General features: G+C 40.0%; 1 protein-coding gene across 7 annotated transcripts in view; it reads right to left on the bottom strand.

The window, feature by feature from the left end:
* Nucleotides 1–2,373: 2,373 nt before the first annotated feature.
* The window catches only part of LOC136879008 (proton-coupled amino acid transporter-like protein pathetic), an 89,576-nt gene continuing 67,667 nt past the window's right edge, over nucleotides 2,374–24,282 (bottom strand). For 6 of the 7 annotated variants that reach the window (XM_068225533.1, XM_068225536.1, XM_068225537.1 and 3 more), the window contains 2 exons: nucleotides 6,467–6,636; nucleotides 2,374–4,178 (listed from right to left, as the gene is read on the bottom strand). In XM_068225533.1, coding sequence (XP_068081634.1) covers nucleotides 3,925–4,178; nucleotides 6,467–6,636 — 424 coding nt within the window. In that variant the 3' untranslated portion in view covers nucleotides 2,374–3,924. The remainder of the gene's footprint in view (nucleotides 4,179–6,466; nucleotides 6,637–24,282) is intronic. The other variant, XM_068225539.1, reaches the window with a different exon arrangement.

Below are 24,282 nucleotides of genomic sequence, written 5' to 3'. Positions count from 1 at the left end.
TTAGAATACAATATTAACCAACTGGAATGTTGCACTTATTAAGTGCTTGATCAAATGAGAAACGGCAGAATTTCTCCCTTTTCACGAATACTATACGCTGGCGTTCCAACAATGCCAAGTTCGAGAGCTGGAACGACCCGGCGAAAGGCAGCGGTGAATATTGGTCTGCAGTTTTCCGTTCAGCGAGCACACTACCCGTTCATATCAGCGCCTGATAGCAGGGAACGAATAGCTAGAATACTGTGATTAACCAGCGTGCCACGTGCCAGTAGTTATCACAAGAAGCATGAACCTAAGGAATGCCATGCTATAAAGAGAAAATGATCTAACTAACCGGCTCGGCTACTTCTCGCCAATATTCAAGCAAGCTGTTGTACTGGACACGCAGCAGTAATGCCATCTATCGGAGATGAGTCGCAGCGGAAGATAAAAAGCACACCACAACAAATAATAGTCGATGCAGTGTTATTGTTGATCATTTTCATTGTTTTTTTTATATTGTAGGACTTCATGTCTAATTTTCTTCAATATCTGTGATATTATGGTAAACAATGAATAGGGAGTCTTTCCTCATTTCAGGACGTTCCTTCACGATATTTTTCTCATTTTGATATACATCTTTACAGTTTCCCTTGCCGATATAAGCTGATGACCACGAGGTGTTTCACCTTAAGACAATCGCAACTAAAACCACTGCTACCGCCACCCACGCTAGCGATACTCGGTATTGACGTGGACTAAGCAACTAAAGTCTAAATTCATTAATATCTCTGTTATCATAACCGGCACGGTAAAACTGGATGACACAAAAATGATCGGAAATTATATTCTCTATTACGTTCGTTATGTAGTGTTTATCGATTGGGGACCAATAACACAGATATATGAGAATTAAATTTACACCTTCCCCTAAATTACCATTTCATCCAGTGTGAATAAAGTTATGTATACGATAGATATAGTGTCTTATTCCCCGACTTCATTAAAGTCTGTTCAGCTATTTTCACGGGATGTGTGTAAATGCACACATAGCCTACAGACAGACAGACAGACAGACAGACAGACAGACAACATTTCCCTCTTAGTGTTGGCACGACCGAAACAGAAATACCATTATTTTTGTAATTCTGAGCTATGTACAGACAAAACTCGTATTATATATATAGAGAGAGAGAGATTTATATAAAGCTGTTATTTTAAAAGGGCTTGTAGCAAACTGGACACGATATGCATTGTTTGTTCCCTCGGTGATTGCTCCTAATGATGGTGATGGTCGTGATAGAGAAATAATAATAATAATTTAGGGATTCAATAAGTCATCACATAAGTACAAACAATTTAATCGTAGTAAAATATATTTACCAATATAGATGTAAAATATAAACCAATCCTGTAACGGTACATAATTTTAATTACGTGTATTATGCAGCGGCTGGTCCAGTCACAAGACACTTGTTCATATACATCAGGCACCAACAATCTCAATCTAAATAAAGAATAAGCACATACGTTACTCGTACTTAACATTTTATCAGACTTAACTTTAATGATTATCAAAATATAATTCACCTCCCATGAAGATACAAACCCTGCGGATAATCACAAAATATTATTATATCTACAGGTTCAATTATCTCTAAGAAAATCACCCGGGAGGTACTTATACAATACCGGGGCTAGTTCGGATACACAAGAACGCGGATATACGGACGTTATTGCATTTAAGTGTTATATGAAACACATAATACACAACTGTACACTACTCTTCGATCCAAAACACGTCATTTTAAAATAAATAAAAAAAGTAGCCTATAGCAGAAGATTCTGAGCGGCACTGACTCATCTTGTGTCCTGTGACTCCTGTGTCTGCCGAACACCACAGCGCGACCGCCGCATAATTCATAATTATCAGTGTCCTTGCTAGTGATGTGTGCGAATGACGCCTGGAATCACGAGAATCGGTTCCTACAACTCCAAGGCCGCACTCATTGTCACATACGAGGAATCGGTTCCGCGATGGCATTACCGGAGTGTGCTGTGCGCACTCACTAGAGAGTGAGTCGTCCGTAAAGTGCGGTAAATTCGAAAGTGCAATACTTACTATTTCTTTTGTATACTGTATAGTATGATATAACATCCATTCAAATTAAATGGCTTATTGGTTGTTATGATTGAATTATGCCTCATAATAATAAAATAAAATTTTAACCTGGTAGTCTGGAAATAACATTACACATTTCGACACTGGGTGTAGCAATCAACGTTGCTATTTATTCTTATACTATATTCTGCTTCTAATGAGGTGTTCAAAGGTCACTAGTATGAACGTACACAGTATGTGGAACTAAGTCACATTTCTAATAATTACACAAGTTGTTTTTTAAAGTACCTGTCTTCCGTTATATTTAATTTGCAATGAACATTTCATACTACAAAATATTATGAGAAACTCTTAGAATTACTATTTTTGTTTTCGGCAATATGAATATCCAGGGAGGACATTGGACGTGGCATGTCCAGGGACTAAGGATGGCTACTGTGGTGTTCCTCACCCTGGGGGTCACGTTTCCGGAGTATCCGATGGACCTCACGGCATGTCGAAAGTGAATAGTGTTTTCTTTCGCTTGATTATTATTATTATTATTATTATTATTATTATTATTATTATTATTATTATTATTATTATTATTATTATTATTATGTGTTGTTCATTTATTCTGTTTATTTGTCCGTTTATGCCCACTGCATGCCGCCAAGGCCTATGGATTACTAATAAGGGTTGATCATGGGCCATAGTGCAGTGTATATGGGGATTGATTGCCTTTTAATTTTATTTTATTTTGCTGGTTTTATTATTTTATGTCGTTTAACTAGATTCTACATTACTGTTCTTTTTCATCCTGAAATTGGCTTGGACTATTCCAAATTTGAACCATGTATTGGGTAGAAACTGTGAGGTTCAATAAAACTACTACTATTGTTTTTGTTTCCATCGCTGCTTAGCACTGGATAAGATTGTCTTTTTAGTACAATTGTATTTTGTTGAAATATTAGTATTATATTACGTCATAATTCCCGTACAAGTTTTGATTTATGCAAAATCTATACAATTTAATTGGTTTCAAACAGAGAATCATATACTCTGATCAAATTACAATCGCATTAGAGTAAATAACTCCAGGACACTATAATGAGAGCAGGCATGGCTTGTAGAGTGTCTGGTTATAAAACAAAACGAACTCACATTACAGAATACATTCACTCTGCACGTTATTACGTGTCTGCATCATAGATGGTGCTACTTGTTCCTCTGAATCGATTCTGGAATCGGGTACCCGATACCCCAGGCATGTGGCATCGACTCGACGCGATTCCTGTCGCAATCCATCACTAGCCCTTGTCAACATCCACAGACACCACTATCTACCCTCACACTCTCCTGTTATCTCCACTACACGCCAGCTGTGGCACTCTACAAATAATTTTGCCGCTACGAAAGGCGTGTTGAGTGTTATTTTCTTGCACTTAATTTTTAAAAGAAAATACATGATATGTACCTGGGATGACGCTAGACTCGGATAATCACGGCTCTAATATTATGAATATGATACGTTAGAATATAGTATATTACTAACACTTTACAGCCAAGAATATTGTTCAGGTCACTAACTGAATCCTTGCGTACACTGTAATACTATGGAACGTTAGCTATTTCGGACGAGAATTTTACGCCGTATTACAACTAAATTGTCAAGCCTTATAAAACTGTTTTAACAGGTTTCAACAACTTCACGGTTGAAAGAGTCAGTATACCAAACAATTACTTTGAAAGACGCAAAATATAGATTGAGATCGAGGCAATTAATACGTTAATATCCTTTTCTGAATGAGTGGTGTGAAGTTCCCGTACAGCACCATTGAACTTCATGACGCATGTCCACCGTATGTGTCGACGATCTCCAAGATGCTCGTATAGCTGCCCGAGAGGAGCGCACCCAGCGATAACACCACAATGAGTGCATTCTTCCAGAGCCTCCAGTTACAGAAACCAAGGCTGTCTTCCCAGCGAGTCACTGTCTCCACGACCGCAGGAATGAAGAGTCCCAGAGTTGAAAAACAGACGGCTCCCACAAGAGAGATAATGGGACCTAAATTAGGCAGTGCAATCGCCACGCTAACTGTAACAAAACAAACATTTAATAATTAGTTTTAACTACTGCATTGTACTTGAAATACACAAATAATGTGAGAAAAATATAAACCGAAAATAGAAATGTTTGTGCAGTAGTAGCATTCGCTGGTTTCGAGTGAAACAAACCAGTGGTGCCAATGTAGCAATTTTTCGTCCGGCTCCATAGCTAAATGGTTAGCGTGCTGGCCTTTGGTCACAGGGGTCCCGGGCTCGATTCCCGGCAGGGTCGGGAATTTTAACCAGCATTGGTTAATTTCACTGGTACTGGTGCTGGGTGTATGTGTCGTCTTCATCATCATTTCATCCTCATCACGACGCGCAGGTCGCCTACGGGTGTCAAATCGAAAGACCTGCATCTGGCGAGCCGAACATGTCTTCGGACACTCCCGGCACTAAAAGCCATACGCCATTTCATTTTTTTCAGCAATTTTTCCATTGGATTTAGAGGATTTGAGATGTTTTAACCAGGAGAAATTTAAAAAAGTGTGTGTTCATGTAGGTATTTAGTGGTTATTTCAACTCCTTCTAGAGCCATAGAAATATTTCCGTTTCGTGCTTGTTGGTTTTCCATTCACTTGTGTTTGACAGCCTGAACCAAACACAATGATAAGTGGAAAGTAAACACATGCTTACTGTTTTTGTACTGTGCGGTGACGGTGTACGTCACAGTTTGGAACATTTCAGAATAGATTTTTGTGAATATTCGCGTCCTATTTTTGTGTGGTTTTGTCACTTATAGAAAGTAAATTAATTGAGGTATTTGCAAATTAGAGCTCTAAATTATGAGTACCGATTACTTGCAAAGGAATTAGGTCCTTGATGACTCAAACTTTGTATAACTCAGGTGTTAAGGAAAAATAAAATATAGGCCTATAACGATAACTTTTTAAAAAATATACGAAAATGGGATTGCATGTGTGGTTGTCAATTAAATACCTAATTAATTATTTTCCTTATAAAAACGTACAACATTTTGTCCTATCTCTTCTGAATACCACGAACTGCCCTTGGGCAAAAGTATGGAATATAAGTGGACAATGAACAGTGCAGTGTGAGTGTGTGCGTTTCGACAAATTACTAGTGACAGTATGATAATTGATAATGTTCAATATAAAAGAGAGCGCTTTTGATTTAAAATTTCTCGCGTTGCTGATCAGTGTACGTAAAATGTTAAACTAACATTTCGTACGTTCTTTCGTAATTTCAGGTGTCCATATCGCGATACTGTACGTGATCTGATACGTAAATTTCGTGCGGCAGGTTCAATTCAAGACGCACCAGAAGTTGCAGGCCTACAATTTTAACGGACGAAATACTTGTTGAAATCTCGGATATAGTGCTTCAGAGTCCCACAAAATCAACGCACAAGTTTTTAACGAGTTCGGAATCTAAGTGTACAGCAGATAAGGCTGTAAGAGAAGAACTTCAAGAACCAAAATAAACTGATCACGCGAAGATGTTGCTCCACTGTGATTGGTTCTAGCAATTCATAAATCGACATGAAACTGAAGTTTTAAATGAAATTTTTTGCAGGCATTGTCTCACTTATCCGACAATGTAGTTACCACAAATTACGTTTTTGTAACAAACGTGAGTTCGTGTTTCCAACACAACTGCTGTTACTAGCACTCTCACCAGAGGAAGCCGCTGTGAAGAAACTTCCCTGGCACACTGTAAAGAGAAATGTATTGAAACTGCAAAACAAAGAACGTATGCAAGCGAAGAGCAGATGCGTTTTATAGCTATGTAACAGAATATGCTGAGTCTGCTACAGTGTCCGAAATCACCTCAGTATCCGAATTTAACAGCAAGAACACACCGTGAAAACAGCATTTACTTTCGGCGATGGCTTCACTATACTTCATTATACGATAATCTACCAACCTTAATTCGAGTGTTAAGTTTTCTAAAACAAATGGTAAAATGTTATGCAAATCAGTTACCCTCTTCTTACATAATAATTAAGAATTATCCAGTATGCTACAGTTTAAATCGCATAGTACAGACAAATACCTAAGGTAAGCATAATATTTATTTTAGTTAGTACGTCACATAATTAAGCTGTACGAAGTTTTACCTTGCCCTAAGGTAACATTTCGAATCATATGAATAACAGACCCCTTTGGGGTTGAGGGGGTTGGGCTGTTGGTTAGATCCAGGGAGAATTTATAATAATTTAATTTTAACATTTGAATCTACTTATGGGACAGTGGTTCGTCTCATTTTCTTTTATACTTACTTAAAAGTAATAATAATACACATTACATATTTTACCCATGACAACTGCGACAGTAATCCTGAAAAAATGCTGAGCTCGATTCCTCCAGTCCTCTCTGAAATGATGTTCGATCATCTGCCAGAGGATCTCGTTGGGAACGAAGATGTTTAACCCATAAGAGCAGAGGATACCCAAGGCTATGAACACCTTCACCACCTGGGCGAGACTGTAAGAACGGGAATTAATAATGAATATAAATTCTTTGAATATTTTACACATAATAATAATAATAATAATAATAATAATAATAATAATAATAATAATAATAATAATAATAATAATAATAATAATAATAATAAATTTCGCTGCGGCAATTACTGGGTTGACTGAACAACTCAGTAGTTGCTTTTTCCGGTCCCAAGACCGGATAAAGGAGGAGGGCAGAAAGATAATTCAGCCTAGAACACCAAGAGGTATCTGTAAATCACAGCAAAACATCAGCTGCCATATGGGCTAACTACCCTTACGATGAGAATGATTTGAATCTAGAGTCTGTGACTCACTCGCCCTGGATTCAGGCATACCAGATAAAAATCAACCACGAATTTAGCATGATGGAAACACAGGTGACAATGCAACTACCTCAGGCCCAAGCTGAGAAGAGCGAAGGCAAATCTGGCCGTTCGGATTCTGGGGGGCCAGCACTTCATGGTGGGAAGAGTCAGAGCTTCCTAAAACTCCTCAAATCCAAGAGAAATCAGTTCATTGGTACTCCCAACGTACAGACGCTGACCAAAACAAAAACCTGAAGACGCTGACTGATACCTGCGACATATTGGGAATCAGCATACTTGCAGTATAAGAAACACGATTTCGTGATTGTGATCACTTTGACTCTGGTGGATATAGCATCTACAAAGTAAAACCTGCAACCAAGCTTAGAAACAGTAATTTAAATATCTTGGGAAGAGCATTTCTAGTACACAACAGTATCAAGAAATCTGTGATAGATTTCACATCCCCCCTCAGAACGCCTCTGGCTACTCAGCTAAATGCGCCAACATATCCTACACACTTGTAAACGCACATGCCTCAGTTAACAATGATCCAGACAAGAACAAAGTTGAGAAGTTCTAGTCACAACTTGAACGGACACCCACCAAGATATATCAGCACAATGTCAAGATCCTTCTTGGAGATTTCAATGCACAAATCGGCAGAGAAAGAAAGCACAGACACATCATTGGGAATTTCTCGACACATCAAAAGACAAATCCCATTGAACATTTCCTAATCAACGTATCTGGAATGGCCAGCCTCCAACTAATATCCACACACTTTAAGAAACCACCACGGAACACGATAACTTAGAAATCACCAATCAATCACAGTGGGGAATACCACAATTGATCATGTGGTGATCGCCAGAGAATCCTCTCCAGAAATCAAGAATATGAGTGTGCGCAAGGGTTTCCTGGAGTCCGATCATTATCTCCTCATACCCAACAGAAAAAGTTACAAAAGTCTAAACTCCCACGTATATGTCCAAAATACTTAAAATAACACGCAGAGGAGTTTGCACAATCGCTAGAGACCAACACACAAGCATGGAATGAACTTCTTGAAACCATCCAAAACTCAGCAAGAAAACTCGCTCAACCGCCACGGAAAATGAAACAAAGAAGGTGGACCTTAGACTGCGACAGAGCCCTAGAATCCCTTATCCAAACCTGGAATATTTGGCATAGTCACAAAACTCCAGGAAATTGGCAGAACTTTTCATAAATGCAGAGGAAAACATCTAAAACAATCAGACATATTGAACGGGTTACATTAGAGGAAACTGATAACGATTTCAAAAGCAACAACACACGAAATTTTTATAGGACATTTAGGGAAGAACTGTTGAACTACAAGCCACCCAGTCTTTGTTTACGTCGCCCTGATGGAACACTTGAGAGGACACTTAGGCCAACTGTAAAATCCTGAAACAGTACTTCGAGAAATTACACAGCTGTGAACCACCTGCAGATAAATCCCAATTCCATTTAACCGCACAAAACCATAACTCTGAGGAAATACGAAACATAACTTCACACCTCAAAAATAACAAAGCGCCAGAGGTAGTTGGTATAATCGCAGAAATGCTCAAGATCGGAGGTGAGCACTTGGCTGACATACTAAAAGCCATCATTGCAAATATTTGAGAAAGCGACTTCATACCAACAGATTGGAAATACGCTTTGATCCACCCACTACACAAGAAAAGGGGGACAAGACGGATCCAAACAATTACCGAGGTATTTCAACTCTAGCAATTGCCTTCAAAGTGTTCTCACGTGCCCTGCTTACCAGACTGGAACTACAGACATAACATTTGATCGGTGAATACCAGGCAGCCTTCCGACCTGGCCGATCATGTGCGGAACAGATCTGGAACACCAAGATGATTCTGCAACACCGCCAGTCGAACCGCACAGTTGTCACTTTAGTACACTCCAAAATAGCCAGCGACTCGATTGATCTCACCACCTTGTCTAATACACTTCGTGAATACGATGTAGATAACAAAAACAACTATGTTAATCAAACAGACCTGGACAGACATATTTTCTAATGTAAAATTTATGGGTGAAAGCTCCGAATATTTCCAGATAGGAACTGAAGTACAACAGGGTGATGGGGGTGTCCCCACACCTTTTCAACCTGGTATTTGATAAGATCGTCAAAACATGAGAGAAGGAAATACCTGTAATAAGTATATAAGCCAAAGATAAATGAATTAACGTAAAGTGCCCGGCTTTTGCTAAAGACCTAAGAATAATCACCTGGACTCCCGAGGAAGCCAGCCATGCCATCGAGAAGCTTCATGAGACCGCTATCAGGACCGGACTCCAAATTTCTTACGACAAACACAACATAGACTCCAAGACTTGGCATCAATTGCAACCAAGTAAGGCAACATCACACAAGTTAAACATTTCAAGTACTTATGTGAAATTATTGGAAAACTGGCAACGAAAGAATAGCTAACAAAACACGAACAGAAACATTGCGTAGAGCCTACACAAACACCTGGAATTTATACAACAACAAAAAACGCTTTCTACCAAAGCCCTTCGTCACTAACACGCTATCGTAGAAGTACTCTACGCAACGGGGACATCATCATTAACTACCAACGTCAAAGACAACGAGAAATTAGAACGACAGATACTGAGGAAAATCTTTAGAGCAAAGATTCAAGATGTTATCTGGATGCGTAAAAGCTCAGAAGAACTGTATTTGCTGATTAGTGTTAAGCACTGGAAATACTTAAAGTTGTATGTAATTTGTATATGATGATGCTGGATTTAAAATCTTAAACTAGTAGTATTTCTTGTAATATTTTCTTTCCACGGAATTGCTTACTGTAGTCTTGTTATTTTGTTTGTTGTTGGATAATTATTTTTTAACTTTACTTCATGATCACACTACTGTAATTAATCATTGCCACATGGATATTTTCCAATTGCGATGTATTTGTTAATAAAATTAAATAAATTCCGGAGCAGTTGATTGAAATGTGGGTGTGCTGGCATGAGTGAGAGAGAGACTCCTATCTCAATGGATACACCGAAATGTTGAGCTGCTCATTATCAGGACAACATTATGGAAATTGTGGGTTAAGCAGTACAATGGCTTACTACTAGCTTAACATTACAACACCTTCATATACAAATTCACACTACCTTAAGTATTACAAAATTTTACACTACGTCTTACAGTAGATTGAGTGGTCCAATTACTATTATCTTAGCATTGTAAGTATAACACGTTCATATACAAATTCACACTTACCTTAAATAATTCAGATTCCTTAATACTACAATTTACAGTGCAATGAGCGTTCCATTAAAATAAGACACCATAACACACACAATTTACAGAATGCTGGAGTCTATTTTTGAAGCATCTTACATTTTTGGGAAAATGCTCTAAGACAGCTGCAGGTAATGTATTCCAGTCATCAATTCACCGATTTACAAACAAATATTTACCAAAGTTAGTTTTCTGCGATCTACCTTTTACTTTATGAGGATGATCTGTCCTACTTTTGTAGCATGTCCCCTCAAGCTGGCTTATTCTTGTAAGCATTATACATGGCACATTACCGTATTGGTTTCCTTCAAGCCCCCAGTGTCTCCCCCCACCCCCCCGAGTTTCTCTATCATACTTGTCACATTATTTTTAGGATTGAAATCGTGAAGCACGAATCTTGCAGCCTTTCGCCGTACCATCTCAAGTTCATTAATGAACCCTTTTTGATGGATCCAATACGGCTGCTCCGTATTCCAGGACTGACCTAATGAATGATATAAAGCCCCACGCCTTCGCCTGGAAACTGCTGCCCTTTAGCACCCTCATCACGAAGTGTAAGGACTTGTACGCGTTAGAAATTACACTTCCTAGGTGGGTGTCCCATCTCCCTTTACGTGGATTCCCAGGTACTTGCACGAGTCAATCTACAAGACGTGCAGTCCAACATAGTGTTGAAAATTCCCTTCCCTATGCTTCTTTCTCATTCTTATAAGACTGCATTTTCGAGAATTTATTTTCATTTTGATACCAAGTGCCCACTTATGGAGTACATTTAGATCGGCTTTTAATAACCTATTACCGCCAGCTTTCTGTTTATTATACAGTCCTCCGAAAACAATCTGCAGTCGCTTCGAATTTCGTTCAGCAGATCGTTGATAAACGCCGTAAATAAAAGTGGCCCTAAAACACTACCCTGTACTACTCCCGACGTTACAGAAACTTCGTCGGAGTATTTACTTCCCACCTTTACTTTCTACGCGCGGTCTGTCAAAAATCCCGGAGCCACAGAACCACACTTTTGTCAATGTTTGTTTCCATACTTTTCGGATCAGAATGTCTTTTAGCACTACATCAAATGCTTTAGCAAAATCAATTACAATAGCATCAATTTACACACCTTTGTTTAACGACTCGCTAATATCATGCAAAGAGCGGAAACATCTGGCTCTCGCAGGAGAAACGTTTTCTAGATCAATGTTGCCGGCCATTAATCCACGAAATTTCCTCCCATTATTCCCTTAGATATTCTGAAATTAGGTGTTTGAATTGTTTGCATACGATAGACGTAAGGTTAATGGGTCTATAGTTGTCCATTAGCAGCCCGTTGCCCCTTTTAAAAATAGGGACTGCAATTGCTTTCTTCCAGTCATCTGGAATTTGCGTAGTGTTGAGAGACACAATAAATAGTATTTCCAAACAGAGTTGCAGTTGCAGAACCTCCCCAGTAATATCATCAGGCCTTATCGACTTGTTTGCCTCAAGCAGGGGCCTACTTAATTCTTTCCTGAATTTTTCTATGGCTAATTTGGAAGCGAGAACAATCAGTTGAACCCATAATTCTACGGTGAGAAAAATTTTTATTTTTCCCAAATATTTATTTGGTATTCAGAAACTACTGTATGTTTGAGGGCAGCCATTTTGCGCTCCCAAGAGCCCGATGTTGCGTGGGAAGGTTCCCGCAAGGCGAGCTCGTGGATTGCCGGGACACCTCGGTGGAACTCGAGTGCCCGACAATTTTCTAAATTAATGAATTCTGCACAACGAGGGATTTTGACAAGATAGTAAAGGAAGAAATAAATAAGCAAAATTATTCATACACCCTCTGTGAAGGTAGTGACACCAGGGACAATTTTAGATGCAGTTAAGCCTAAGTGTGTGTTAGCGTGAGAACAGCGAACTAGCTACACGTGCCAAGGTCGTGGGCAGAAGAAAACGCGCGAAACGCACGGGCAGAAACAATTTATTTCTCCTGTTGTGGGTGTAGGAAAATTATAAAATTAACACCTAACATAAGTGCAAGTCTGTCCGGAGTTCTGGGACAAATTTTATCAAAATTGGTCTATTAGAAGCAAATTTGGCAGATTTCACAACCAAGCCTCATAGAGGGGATAGCGTCCTTCCGGAAATTATAAAAGAAACCCCCCACCGTAGATTTTTCAGTGTCGATCTGGAACTTGAAGCCGCGGGAGCTCGTGCCCGCCGTCATTAGAATTTCGCGCCAGATTGACCGACAATAATTCAATACATGCTCGTGGCAAAAGTCCATATATTTAGTTAAGAAGAAAAGTGATTGGAGAAGCTGTGAACGTTTGCAGACGAACTGGGAAGGTGTAGGCTGGTGGAAAATTACACAGCAGATTTTATTTTTATCATTTCCTGTACTCTTGTAAGTGAAGAAGGTCTGGGGGAAGCGATTCAAAATAGTTCTACTCCCTTATCGGCCGAACACCTGTTCTTATTGAAACAACGGGGAGAGAAACCACTCTGGGAAGCGCATCAGACAGTTAGAGTCGACTGCAGAACGAGGGAAGTTCGTGGTGCAAGTTACAAAGAAAGTGCATTATTTATGGTAATTTTAATCTCGTGTGTGTGTGAAGGGTAGTGTTTGGATGAGTGAAATGTTGAAAATGAAATTGTTGTCTGTGAAAATGAGTGGTTAAGTGCGAGGTTGCTGGAGATGATGTAATCAGAATGCTGAGAATGTCACCAATGTGCAGGTCTGTCTATTTTATATTATGTTGTAGTTAGTTGGTTAGTTACTGTCTGTCCTAAACAAAATTTCCAGATGATTGTCGGGTGATATTCGTAATTATCAGGCGAAAGGCGTTGTAAATTTTGGTCAGCGTGTGAAAATTTCAGTGTGTAAAGTTCATGTCAAGAACGGTAAAATGCGACGCTTAAAATTTTGTGTCGAGATGAGATATCATTCAAAGTGCGGATTTGTGAACGTTATAAGTGTAAATTTGTCGTGGCGAATATTGTAATTTCGGGTGTCAGTTGCATTTAGAAACGCTGGTTAATAATAATAATAATAATAATAATAATAATAATAATGTTTACCGCGGGATAAGGAAATTCTTCTCTGTTAAATTACATTTAACCAGTTATTTCTACAAGGATCGTAGGCATATTTAGATAATGTCAATAAAATTTGTTAGAGTCACAGTCGCTAATGGGAAGGAAATTGTGAGACATCGTGTATACTTGAATTGCGAAAGGTCGAGGTGTGCTCTTGGATTCTTGAGGTCTGAAAGTCTTAATAATAGTAAGGTAAGAGATGTGTTCAATGATGGTTGTCGTTTTCATCAGGGGATCGAAGTATGAAAAAGGGTCGTGAAGGAAAAGGGATTGAAAGCGATGGATTTATACGTACGTGGAGATGAGATGGAAGTAATGCCGCTGGGATAAAGCGAGGAGAAAGTGTGTTGAGACAAGTTGTATTTTTGTAGAGGAAGTATTTAGAAACAGGCTGTGTGAAACAGGCTGTATTGTTTTCCGCAATCAATCCGAATTTGAGACGACTATGGTGTGAATTTATAGAAAGATTCCAAGTGAAAACGACTCTTGTAAAATGTTACAGTCTGGGTAGTACACATCCAGTGATCTATGTTACGAAAAGCCCGCATGGATGATAAGATAATGAACGATCTCCAGGATCACAGAGCACTTTGGACACACGGTTGGGTTATATTTAATTTGTTCATTGGGGAGGTCATGGATAAGATGGTTGGAATTGATGATAGGCGATCTGAGAATTTCGAATGCGATGGTGATGATTATTATTTTGAAGGCGTCCACTAAAAGGGTGCACGTGTGTGGGGAATTTTAATTTGCTTCCCTAATACTTCAGTGCACAGGCTGAGATTGTGTTCGAGGTGGAGATCCGTTCGTCACGTCTAGTTATTTTTGAGTTCACATATTATAATGAGGTAGACACTTACTGTATTTTTTCGAGAGGTAGACACTTGCTGTATTTCGACTTGCATTCATTTGATAATAGAGACGTGGGTTCCGTCGTGCGTATTTGTTTGACGAAATCTAGTGTTAAATATCAGAGTTGTTTGAGAATTGCATTTCGCCTGATATGTTAAGGGAGACGCAGTACGACCCACTTTGACGCCCGACGATAGATTTAGGACGTCACGTGTTTATTCTTGGAGTCATTGATGATGAGACGTCCTAGGTCACGCCCGACGATAGGACTTGGAAGGCATCATGTATATACTGATTAGGTTTAGGGTGTACAGATTTCAAGTGAGCCCGACGATAGGTCTGGGATGGTAGCTGTACACACTCAAGTCTCAGTTTAGATTTTTTTTTCTTTTGTTTCTTTTGTGAAGTGGCCTGGTTGAAGGTAGCCATTACAGTGCGATATGATTTATTGTAGAGGGTCTATGCGAAGCTCTCATTGAGATAACGGGACTGCTGTTGACAAACGAGGGCTGTCCAAGTGTGGGACATCGACCCGATCTAGATTATATTTTTACTGTGTTTCTTCGTGCGTGTTAAGCTGTATGACTTCGAGATGTTAATTTATTTTTTACGGACTTTATTGTTTCCTTGTCTTGACGTCCGTTTTCATTGATAGTGTGCATTATTGACACTCAGTGTTTTAGAATGAGACTTGAGTTGCGAATGCGGTTTCGATTCGTCAGCCAGTAATTTTATTTTATATTTTAATCTTGTCGTATTTTCATTCGTATTCATAGTTAGAATAAGTAAGTAATCACTTTACCAGTAGTGTGTTGGGACAGACAGTAAATAGAGAGATCTGTACTGGTAGCATTGTTGTCAAGGGAAAGAATTCCTTAAATTTGTAGTAAATTTTAGCGTGGACTGGTAAATTTATTAAGCATAATAAACCCATTTCTAACCTGAAAATCGGTTCAATAATAATATTTTCAAGTGACTTTTCACTTTTTGATTAACTTCAGTGTTTGGCATTTCTTCTAAATGCATGATTAGTAAATGTTTCCTGCATTTCGCAGTTTTGTTCCTTTAGAACGACTTAACGTAAGATCCTCTCGGATCATGTTGTTGTTGGTTCCTTCCGAACAGCTGTTTGGGTGATGCACGTTTAGCATCGGGGGTACCTTATCACTTAAGGGTGTCATGAATGACAAATACATGGTGGAATTTTATTTCAATTGTGAATGATGCCATTAACTTGTAGTGAACACCATGCTTTCCTATAATATTTCGCAACCTATCCAAAGCAACTGATAGTCAGTTTGGTTCGATTAAGGGTCCATTCGGCGGATGTTCCGTATCCGTGAAGGGTATTTGACTGGTGGATAACCTTAATTAAGAGAAAATCAGGCGTTCTACTTGTTGAAAGTCAGATTTTCCACGGATCGTGTGGATTAACTCTCAGTTCTCGTTTGGAATGATAGGTGCCCGGTTTTCAGGTCTTCCCTTTTTCAGTTTTTCAGTTTCGCTGTCCACTAACATATTAGCTTCTCTGAAGCAACTCTTCGACATTGGAAGAAACGAAGTGACGTTATGTAATGTGACTGTGTTAGGAACTTTTCAAAAATCAATAATTAAATGTTTTTATGTTTTGTGGCAAGAATGCATATTAAATTAACGATGTTATCGTGCTCTTTCAGTTTAATAAAAGTTAGTAAGCACATTTTTGCTCCTCATTTCAAGTAGTTAGGCTTTCTTCTGAACCCCATCGTTTGGTTAAGATCGTGACCGAATTTATTCCCGCAACGACCCAAGATTTAAGAGTTCTAAATTGTTCTACTATAGCAGCCGTGGCCGACCAACGATGGAATGGTAAGTTCAAGGGTTCACAGTGTTGTCGATAATATCTATCGCCAGTCTATGCTGCTCGTTAAATACGTACCCATACCAATGATTTAATTCATTAGCTATTAGTAGATTGTCAGTAATTACCTCACCTTCTCTGGACATTATTACTAACACATCATGGCTGGCTCCTTTCTTTTTCCTAACATAGTTATAGAGATTTTCCCCCACATTTTCCCTGAAAGAATGTATACCATTCATATATTCATCATGAGCAGCTTTCTTTTCAGAAGCGAGTTCTTTTGACAGTTTGTGAAACCAATGCATATGCTCCGAAATTGCCTTTTATTGTACACTTTCCTTACTTTCCTTTTAAGGCTTCTAATTTTCCCATTGTAGTATTCCGGACCTGGGTTCCGTTTCAGTAATTTAAGGGGGTACAAACTTCTAAATAGCCCTATTCATATTATTAACGAAATTATCCCACATTGCGTTTCTGAGCCCGCCTATTGATGCTCATCTGGGAAATATTTGACATAGAAACTCTTGGAATTTAAAGGGGTCAGTTTTACTATACTGGTATACTTTTATTTTCTCCTCATTATCTAGTTTAGTGTTTAAGGGATACCTAATATTTAATTTTGCAGCAGAGAGGTCGCCAATTCCTGGTAATGTCATGCAGCTAATGTATAAGTCATCGGATCTTACAAGCTAAACATCTGAAGTGTTGTTTCCTCTGGTGGGAAAGTCTACTCTTGGGTAAATCCACCGTCCCTAATTAGCTTCTTTAGCGCGACCCAACTGTAACCCCTTCCCGTAGCCTCATCAGACCAGTTTATGTCCGGAAGATTTAGGTCACCTGCAATTATAAAACTTTTCTGCATGATGTTGCTTGTACACATAACGTCGTATAGCCTATCGAGTACCAAAATGTTGTTACCAGACGACCTATATATTCCTATTATTTGAATGGGTTTGGCATTCCCTTGATCCATGATTTGCTCACACTGCCTTTCGTGATCTTCGTCCACCCATTTTAAACAACTACCTGTGTTATTTCGCACACAGATAAGTACTCCGCAACCTCTAGACTCTCCGTCTCTCTAATATAATAATGAAATCACCCTGATTTACTTCGCTACTATACACATTCCCATTCAGCCATGACTCTGTACAAATGACAATACCTACATTGTGTGATTCAGTAAGATTCATTTTTTTTTTTTTTAATTTATTTATTTATTTTTTTTTTTTTTTTTGCACGCTTTGACAGTTCACCTGCTGTAGTCTAAAATCCGTGACTGCTTATTGCCCGTCGTCAGTTTCAGTTGGCAGCCCTCCTCCGACTCCAGTCCTCCACATTTTTGCTGGCACGACTCAATGACCCTCTAGTGCAGATTTTCTAACTCGTAGGAGCCTCACCTACTCAGGTGCAATCCGTCCCTCGCGAAGTCCCGGTCTCCTATCCAGCAATCTGTCTCCACATGCACGAAGTCCAATTGCTGACACACTCAGTCCATCCGGTCGTTCAAAGCCTTCACCCGCCGTAGAGGTACGTCCTTCCCCCGCACTACGCCACTAAGTATGATCTTCGCATTTTAAAACTTTTGCTTAGCTGCAATCACCAGTTTATACACTTCTCCCATGAAATACTCTATTGACACTTTACTTCTAAGATCATTAGTCCGCCTCCGTAGCGTAACGGTTAGTGTAATTAGCTGCCGTCCTCGGGGGCCCGGGTTCGATTCCCGGTACTGCCAAATTTAAGAATGGCAGGAGGGCTGGTACATGCAGCTCACCTCCAATGGGGGTGTGCCTGAAAACAGCTGCATCACCTCGGGATGAGGACAAGAGTTTACTTTAGTCCGACTCGTTGGCTGAATGGTCAGCATACTGGCCTTCGGTCCCGGGTTCGATTCCCGTCCGGTTGGAGGATTTTAACCTTGATTGGTTAATTCCAATGGCCCGAGGGCTGGGTATTTGTGCTGTCCCCAACATCCCTGAAACTCACACACCACACATAACACTATCCTTCACCACAATAACACGCAGTTACCTACACATGGCAGATGCCGCCCACGCTCATCGGAGGGTCTGCCTTACAAGGGTTGCACTCGGCTAGAAATAGCCACACGAAATTAGTATCAGTCCCTACATGAAGCACTAACACTTGCGCATCGTTGCTGGCTTCCACTCTTTCAACCTGCTGAGACAGCTGTTCAATTTTATTCAGGGATAACACTGTACGTTTTTATCAATCCTTCTTAAAATATCACCACTCCAGCGAATCATCGAGTCACCTATGAAGAGTACGTCACATGATTTTTTTACGATAGAATCACTTACCTCCCGTAAGTTAATTCAGTCCCATAATCTCATTCATTGAATAAAACGCTACGCAGCTGGTCTCTCTCAGCAGGAATTAGAAAACTGACAAAAACTCATACGTTTCACCTGCTAATACATACTACGTGGTTTCTCTTCTTACAAACAGCAATCGATCTATATACCGGATGGTTCACCAGCCCCTTATTTTTTCGGAGGTAGGTAACCCAACTAACGCGTATATCGTAGTCATCCGAAAACATTAGTACCTGTAACAGCTTGGCATGCTTCGGTGACCAGTTGCCGAAGGTGACCGGGATCTTCATGCTCCTGTACATACACTATCTGCTCTAAGTGACTCCACAGGAAGAACTCAAGTGGCATTAGATCGGCCTTAGTACAACTGTACCGTTTATATTGGACCCATAATTCTAAGTTCAAGGGTTCAATATAATGCTCGCAAATGTGGTAGAAATCATTAGCGGCAGTGTTATTTATATTATTTAAACTATAATGAATGTGTAAAACGATCACAGCTGCGAATAACATTATCTTACGTTTGGACAGGAAGTGTCTATAAGGACTACATCGTGCTAGCTATGCACCACGGCTCGCGGTAGCTAGGGTGGCTAAATGACGCATCACTTCTATTGTATTAGACAAGCTGTCTGGTAGAAGATTCATTCGCAGGCTGGTACACTTTTTTCGATTAACGCCGTTTACAGTGACTGTAATATGGCCACATACCGTCCTGTTCCAAAGAGTGAATTTTTATTTGGTCCTCAAAAGGACAGTTTTATCCGATGTTACGCAGCCAGATTGGACTACGACATGATAGTCTGTAGGTAGAAAGTAGGGTACTCTGCATATTCAGTGTAACAAATGTTCGAAATGTTGGCCACCTTGGTTTAGCATATTTCAGCACGACGTTTGAAAGTCATTATTGCACGTTGTAACACGTCAGGTGTAATAGCTTGGCATGCCTCGGTGATCAGCTGCCGAAGGTGAACAGGATCTTCAGGCTCCTGTGCATACACTACCTACTTTAAGTAACCCCACGGGAAGAACTCAAGTGGCGTTAGATCGGGTGATCTGGCGGGCCAAGTGAACGAGTCCGCCCCCTCATATCCATTTATTTGGATATGAAGCATGATGATTCCGGACGACTACTGATCCGTGAGGTGGATGCCCGTCCTGTTGAAAACACATTCGTTATCTCTCGCGCAGTGGCACGTTGTCCAGCAACTGCGGGAGTTCGTTTCGAAGAAAATGAAGGTTAGTGTGCTCCCGTTAGATGTCCGTCGAAGAAATATGGCCCGATGGAACAGTCACCTAAGATCCCACACCAGACATTTACTCCCCACTGCACTTGAAATGCGCCCTGTCTTACCCAATGGGGATTCTCCGCGCTCCAATAGTGCATATTGGGCCGATTTACGACATTGTTGTGAAATGGTGATTTGTCTAACAAGGATTTTTTGCCTATTGATAAAATGTTACTCTAGAATCGAAATCACGGCCATGGAGCTGCTGGTGTAACTGCAGATGGTATGGGTGAAATTTATTGTTATTCAGTATACGCATGACTGATGACCGGCAGATGTTAGTCTCCTTTGCAAGTGTCCGAGTACTAATATGAGGGTTATTATTCACAGCGTCCAAAATAGCCTCTTCGTTTGGACCAGACGTTATAGGAGCAACTCTAACGGAAGTTACACTTCCAAGCGACCCAGTTGACCGCAATCTTCGTTCAAGGTTTCGGAACGTATTGGTAGTCGGTAGTCTTCCGTCAGAAAAACGCTAGTGATAGAGTCGTTGCAACTGGACTGCGTTCTGAGTTGTTTCCCTATAAATGGGTAACATATCAACGTACTCGTCACTGGAATATATCGTGAGTGAATGAATACGTGGTGTGATGTGACCTGGTAAGTGTGCATAGACATTGTGTGTTCGTTAAAATGGGACAAGATCTGTCGGTCAAAAATAAAAATCATGCTTAAGGCTGGAATCGAACCACTGCATTACCGGTATTCAGACACCTTGTGTTACCGGGCCTTAATCGACTCAGCAACAAATAAAACATACAAGACGCTCACTAAAGGATTATTACTTAAGTATGGCCGATCGACATCGAAAGTTAATGTCCCTGTGAAAGTCTTCAATAATGATTTACAGTGTTCACGTGGCATACATATAAATTCGACCGTACTTACTCCATAACTTAGCAACAAATCCACGTACTCTTTATAGGAAAACATCGTGAGGAAATGAATAAGTGCTGTTATGTCAACTCGTAGGTGTGGATTAGTATTTGTGTGCGTTGGACTCGGGAGGTTGTGGATTCGAATACCATGCTGGCCATCCTGAAAATTGTTTTCCTCGGTTTCCCATTTTCACAACTAGGTAAATGCCGAGACGGTACCTTAGTAAAAGACCAAGGCCGATTTCCTCCCCAATCCTTCCCCCAACCATCCTTAAGGGAAGGACGCCAAATCAGAGCGAATCCCTTAAAACCTGTAGGAAAAAGAATATTGAATATTATTGTATCCTTGCTAAAAATGGATCACCTCTGTCGTTCAAAGAATTTGCCTTATGCTGGATTCGAACCACTACGCTGCCGATACTCACACACCGATTCGGCCACAAATTTAACATACGTTGTACTTGTAGGTTTAGTAATTACGTAATGGCCGTTCCCCCTCGAAAGCTAATATCCGTGTCAAAGTCTTCAGTGATGTTTTACAGTGTTCATTTAACTTCTTTACATTACAGAGAACGTACCATAACCTGTTAATTCGTTCGTATTACGCGTACCTGTTTGATTTCAAGGTGCAATAAATCACATGCTTGCAGAATGGTCCTTACGTTTTGGCGCGGAATTGTGCATAGTAGTTTTTTCCTTTGCTAGGGCTATGAATAAATTTGCAATGATCACACAGGTAGCGGACAGCCTTATCGACCATGAGGAGAAATTTCTATTTGGTGTTCATAAAACAAAATTATAAGGATTTAAATGTTATACGTGTTATTTCGGTTCCCTGTATCCGAAAACATAAGGGGCTGCTGAACCACCCGGTACTTATGCCAGGTGGCACTCCAGCCCCGTATTTTCTATGTATACGTGTCCCGCATGCAATATTGATGAATGGGATGCCTAGTAGATAGCTTGAAAAGGAGAGCTACAAAGCGCTATATATATATATAACTTTTTACTTTACGTCGCTTCGACACAGACAGGTCTTATGACGACGACGATGGGACAGGAAAGGGCTAGGAATGGGAAGGAATCGGCCGTGGCCTTAATTAAGGTACAGCCCCAGCATTTGCCTGGTGTGAAAATGGGAAACCACGGAAAAACATCTTCGGGGCTGCTGACAGTGGGGTTCGTTCCCACTATCTCCCGGATACTGGATACTGATCGTACTTAAGTGATTGCAGCTACCGAGCTTGGTATGTTATATTTCGGATGCGAAAACAAACAGCAGTCATTTTACTACAAACGTTGTGCAACAGGGTGCATTTGTAAATACGCCAAAATGCAGAAAATAACCTTTAATAACTTATTCATTTATACACGAACGGACATTCCACTCTACGAGAAAAGTTGTTTGTACATGCCTTGAACGATTCAGTATCTCTTAATTGCAACTCTGTTTGGCGTAATACGTGTATAGAAGGCAACCTTTTGATTGGAAACTCCTGCGCATGACATCTGCGTACTTCGGCTGCATTCCGACCAGATTCTCCATCGATTTAAAAGTTTATGTGTAGAGGTCGTCACTGAACACACCAACCATTGTCGATATATCGACAGCAACTGTAATGCTGCTGTAGTAAATACCATCCTATTTTACTGCGTTCGAAAACGAGGCTTACTAACGCGAGTTGCCGTCCGGTTGTTGTCTCTTCGTATTCTGACGTAACCTGCCGGCAGGCAGTAACACCACTGTGAAAATCAGTTATTAGATATCCCATTCATTATTACTGCATGAATACATATATTTTGAAGTTCAGTAAAGGGAAACGACCGTATTACATCTCTTGGAAACTGCGCTATACTATTCTGAAGTACTTGGGTGATATAAATACCAAATTCTCAGTAATGAACCGATAAGAACTTCTTTTAGTCTCGATTAATCAGGCAGGAATGGAGATGAATAGACAGGTATTAACCATACATTTTCCAATGAAACTTTGTTACAAAATCCTTCAATATTACGAATTTATACTACCTGTATTATTCAAAGGGTGGTTTCTTTCAGGTTTCCCGTTGACAGACCTATGCACCTGAAAGCCGAATCAAAAATCTACACTGAGAGTTCACACAAACTGCTTAACTCTGTCACAGTTACGTATTGAAAAACGACATATATTCTGAGTATCGCTGAATATCCCTTTATGCTAGATCGTAAGTATCGTCCAATTTTTTAAAGACAAAATAATCTAATATTACGACTTGTGAAGCGAGTCTAATTATTTTAAGTGTTTACAGCAATTCTGAGAATTAAAGAATTTTATGTTGAATAAATAAGCTGTGTTAATACTGGACAAATATACCATTATATTGAAAAGCAGTTTGGAATCTCTCAGAGGCATGTGAGTGTATGGTACCTACATTCATGAGAAACTACCGACTGTACTGAACAATTCCTGAATTTGTAACAGAACAGGAACCGAACATCAGCGTCATATTAATTATTTTAATTAGAATAGGAATGAATTTAATGGGTTATGTATCTAAAACATATTACTGAATAGGATATCAATTGTATATCACAAATGTATAAATTTATAAGATTTAGGTTTGATCTTTCTGTAAGCCGTAAGCGTATAGGCAGCCATGTATGTAGCAATGGGGAAAGTCTTGTGACATCTTCGACAGTTGAAGCCTGTATTAGACTTCTATGGAATCATTGCGGCAGCAGGCTCAGAGGTGGGCGAAAGTCTGAACCTATGCCCTGTAGATAAAATTGTAATCAATGAAACACAAGGGTGTTCCGTAGGGGTTTCAACATTTGTATTGACCAATTGAATTAAGATAAGTTTGAATGTTTAAATGATTTAGCAAGGAATATATGATGCTTAGGAGATTAGCAAGGTAGCGCGTGGTGGTGGTGGTGGTGGTGGTGGTGGTGGTGGTGGTGGTGGTTGTTATTGTTTTAAGGGGAAGTACTACTATGCAACCATCCTCTATATAACACCAACCAGGAAGGGATACCACACTTCGAAAAATGAAGGTATCGACCAAAGAGAAACAACGGCCACATAGGGAGTGAAAATAAATTGCTCCTTAGGCCTCCATACGTAGTACCTTCGAGGTCGGAAAAGAACAAGAGTTGTCCAAGCGAGGTCGGATAGGATAGACGAAAGTGAGGAGCCTGGCACAAGTAAGTGGAAACAATGTCAGTTCTTTACTAAGAGCCTTGTGGTCACCAACCCACACTTCTACGGTAATAGGCTCTGAGGTCCCTTTTAGTGGCTTCTTACGACAGGCAGGGAATACCGTGCGCGTGCCTACCTAGGGACTTTATTTAGGTCTGTGTGTTGAGGTGATATAGATATATAAGGAAGTACCCGTGAAGCACGGTGACTAGAATATTATTGTAAGTTGACTAGAGTTGTACATGGTGTGACAGCATTGTTATTTCTGTGACATGGAACGCTGTACTTATCTTCAAAGTTGCAATTGAGATTGAGATATTTGAAGTCTGTGGCTGAATATATACATATATTTTAACCGTTTAACACTATGAGGTCCAGCAAGTCAAATATGCCGATTTCCGCGTCATTCTGTGACATATTTAGTCGTAATGAGCATTTTGTGCCTGGTTCGGGATGCGAGCGCGCTGCTCTAGCTCGAGGGGTGAAGTTCTAATTACGAGTACCGAGGAAGAGAGCTCCCAGGACAGCGACACCTTGAAATTAGGCTCAC

Source organism: Anabrus simplex, chromosome 1 (assembly GCF_040414725.1).
Source record: "Anabrus simplex isolate iqAnaSimp1 chromosome 1, ASM4041472v1, whole genome shotgun sequence".
In the NCBI taxonomy this organism is placed as follows: domain Eukaryota; kingdom Metazoa; phylum Arthropoda; class Insecta; order Orthoptera; family Tettigoniidae; genus Anabrus; species Anabrus simplex.
This window is presented reverse-complemented; position numbering and strand designations above follow the sequence as displayed.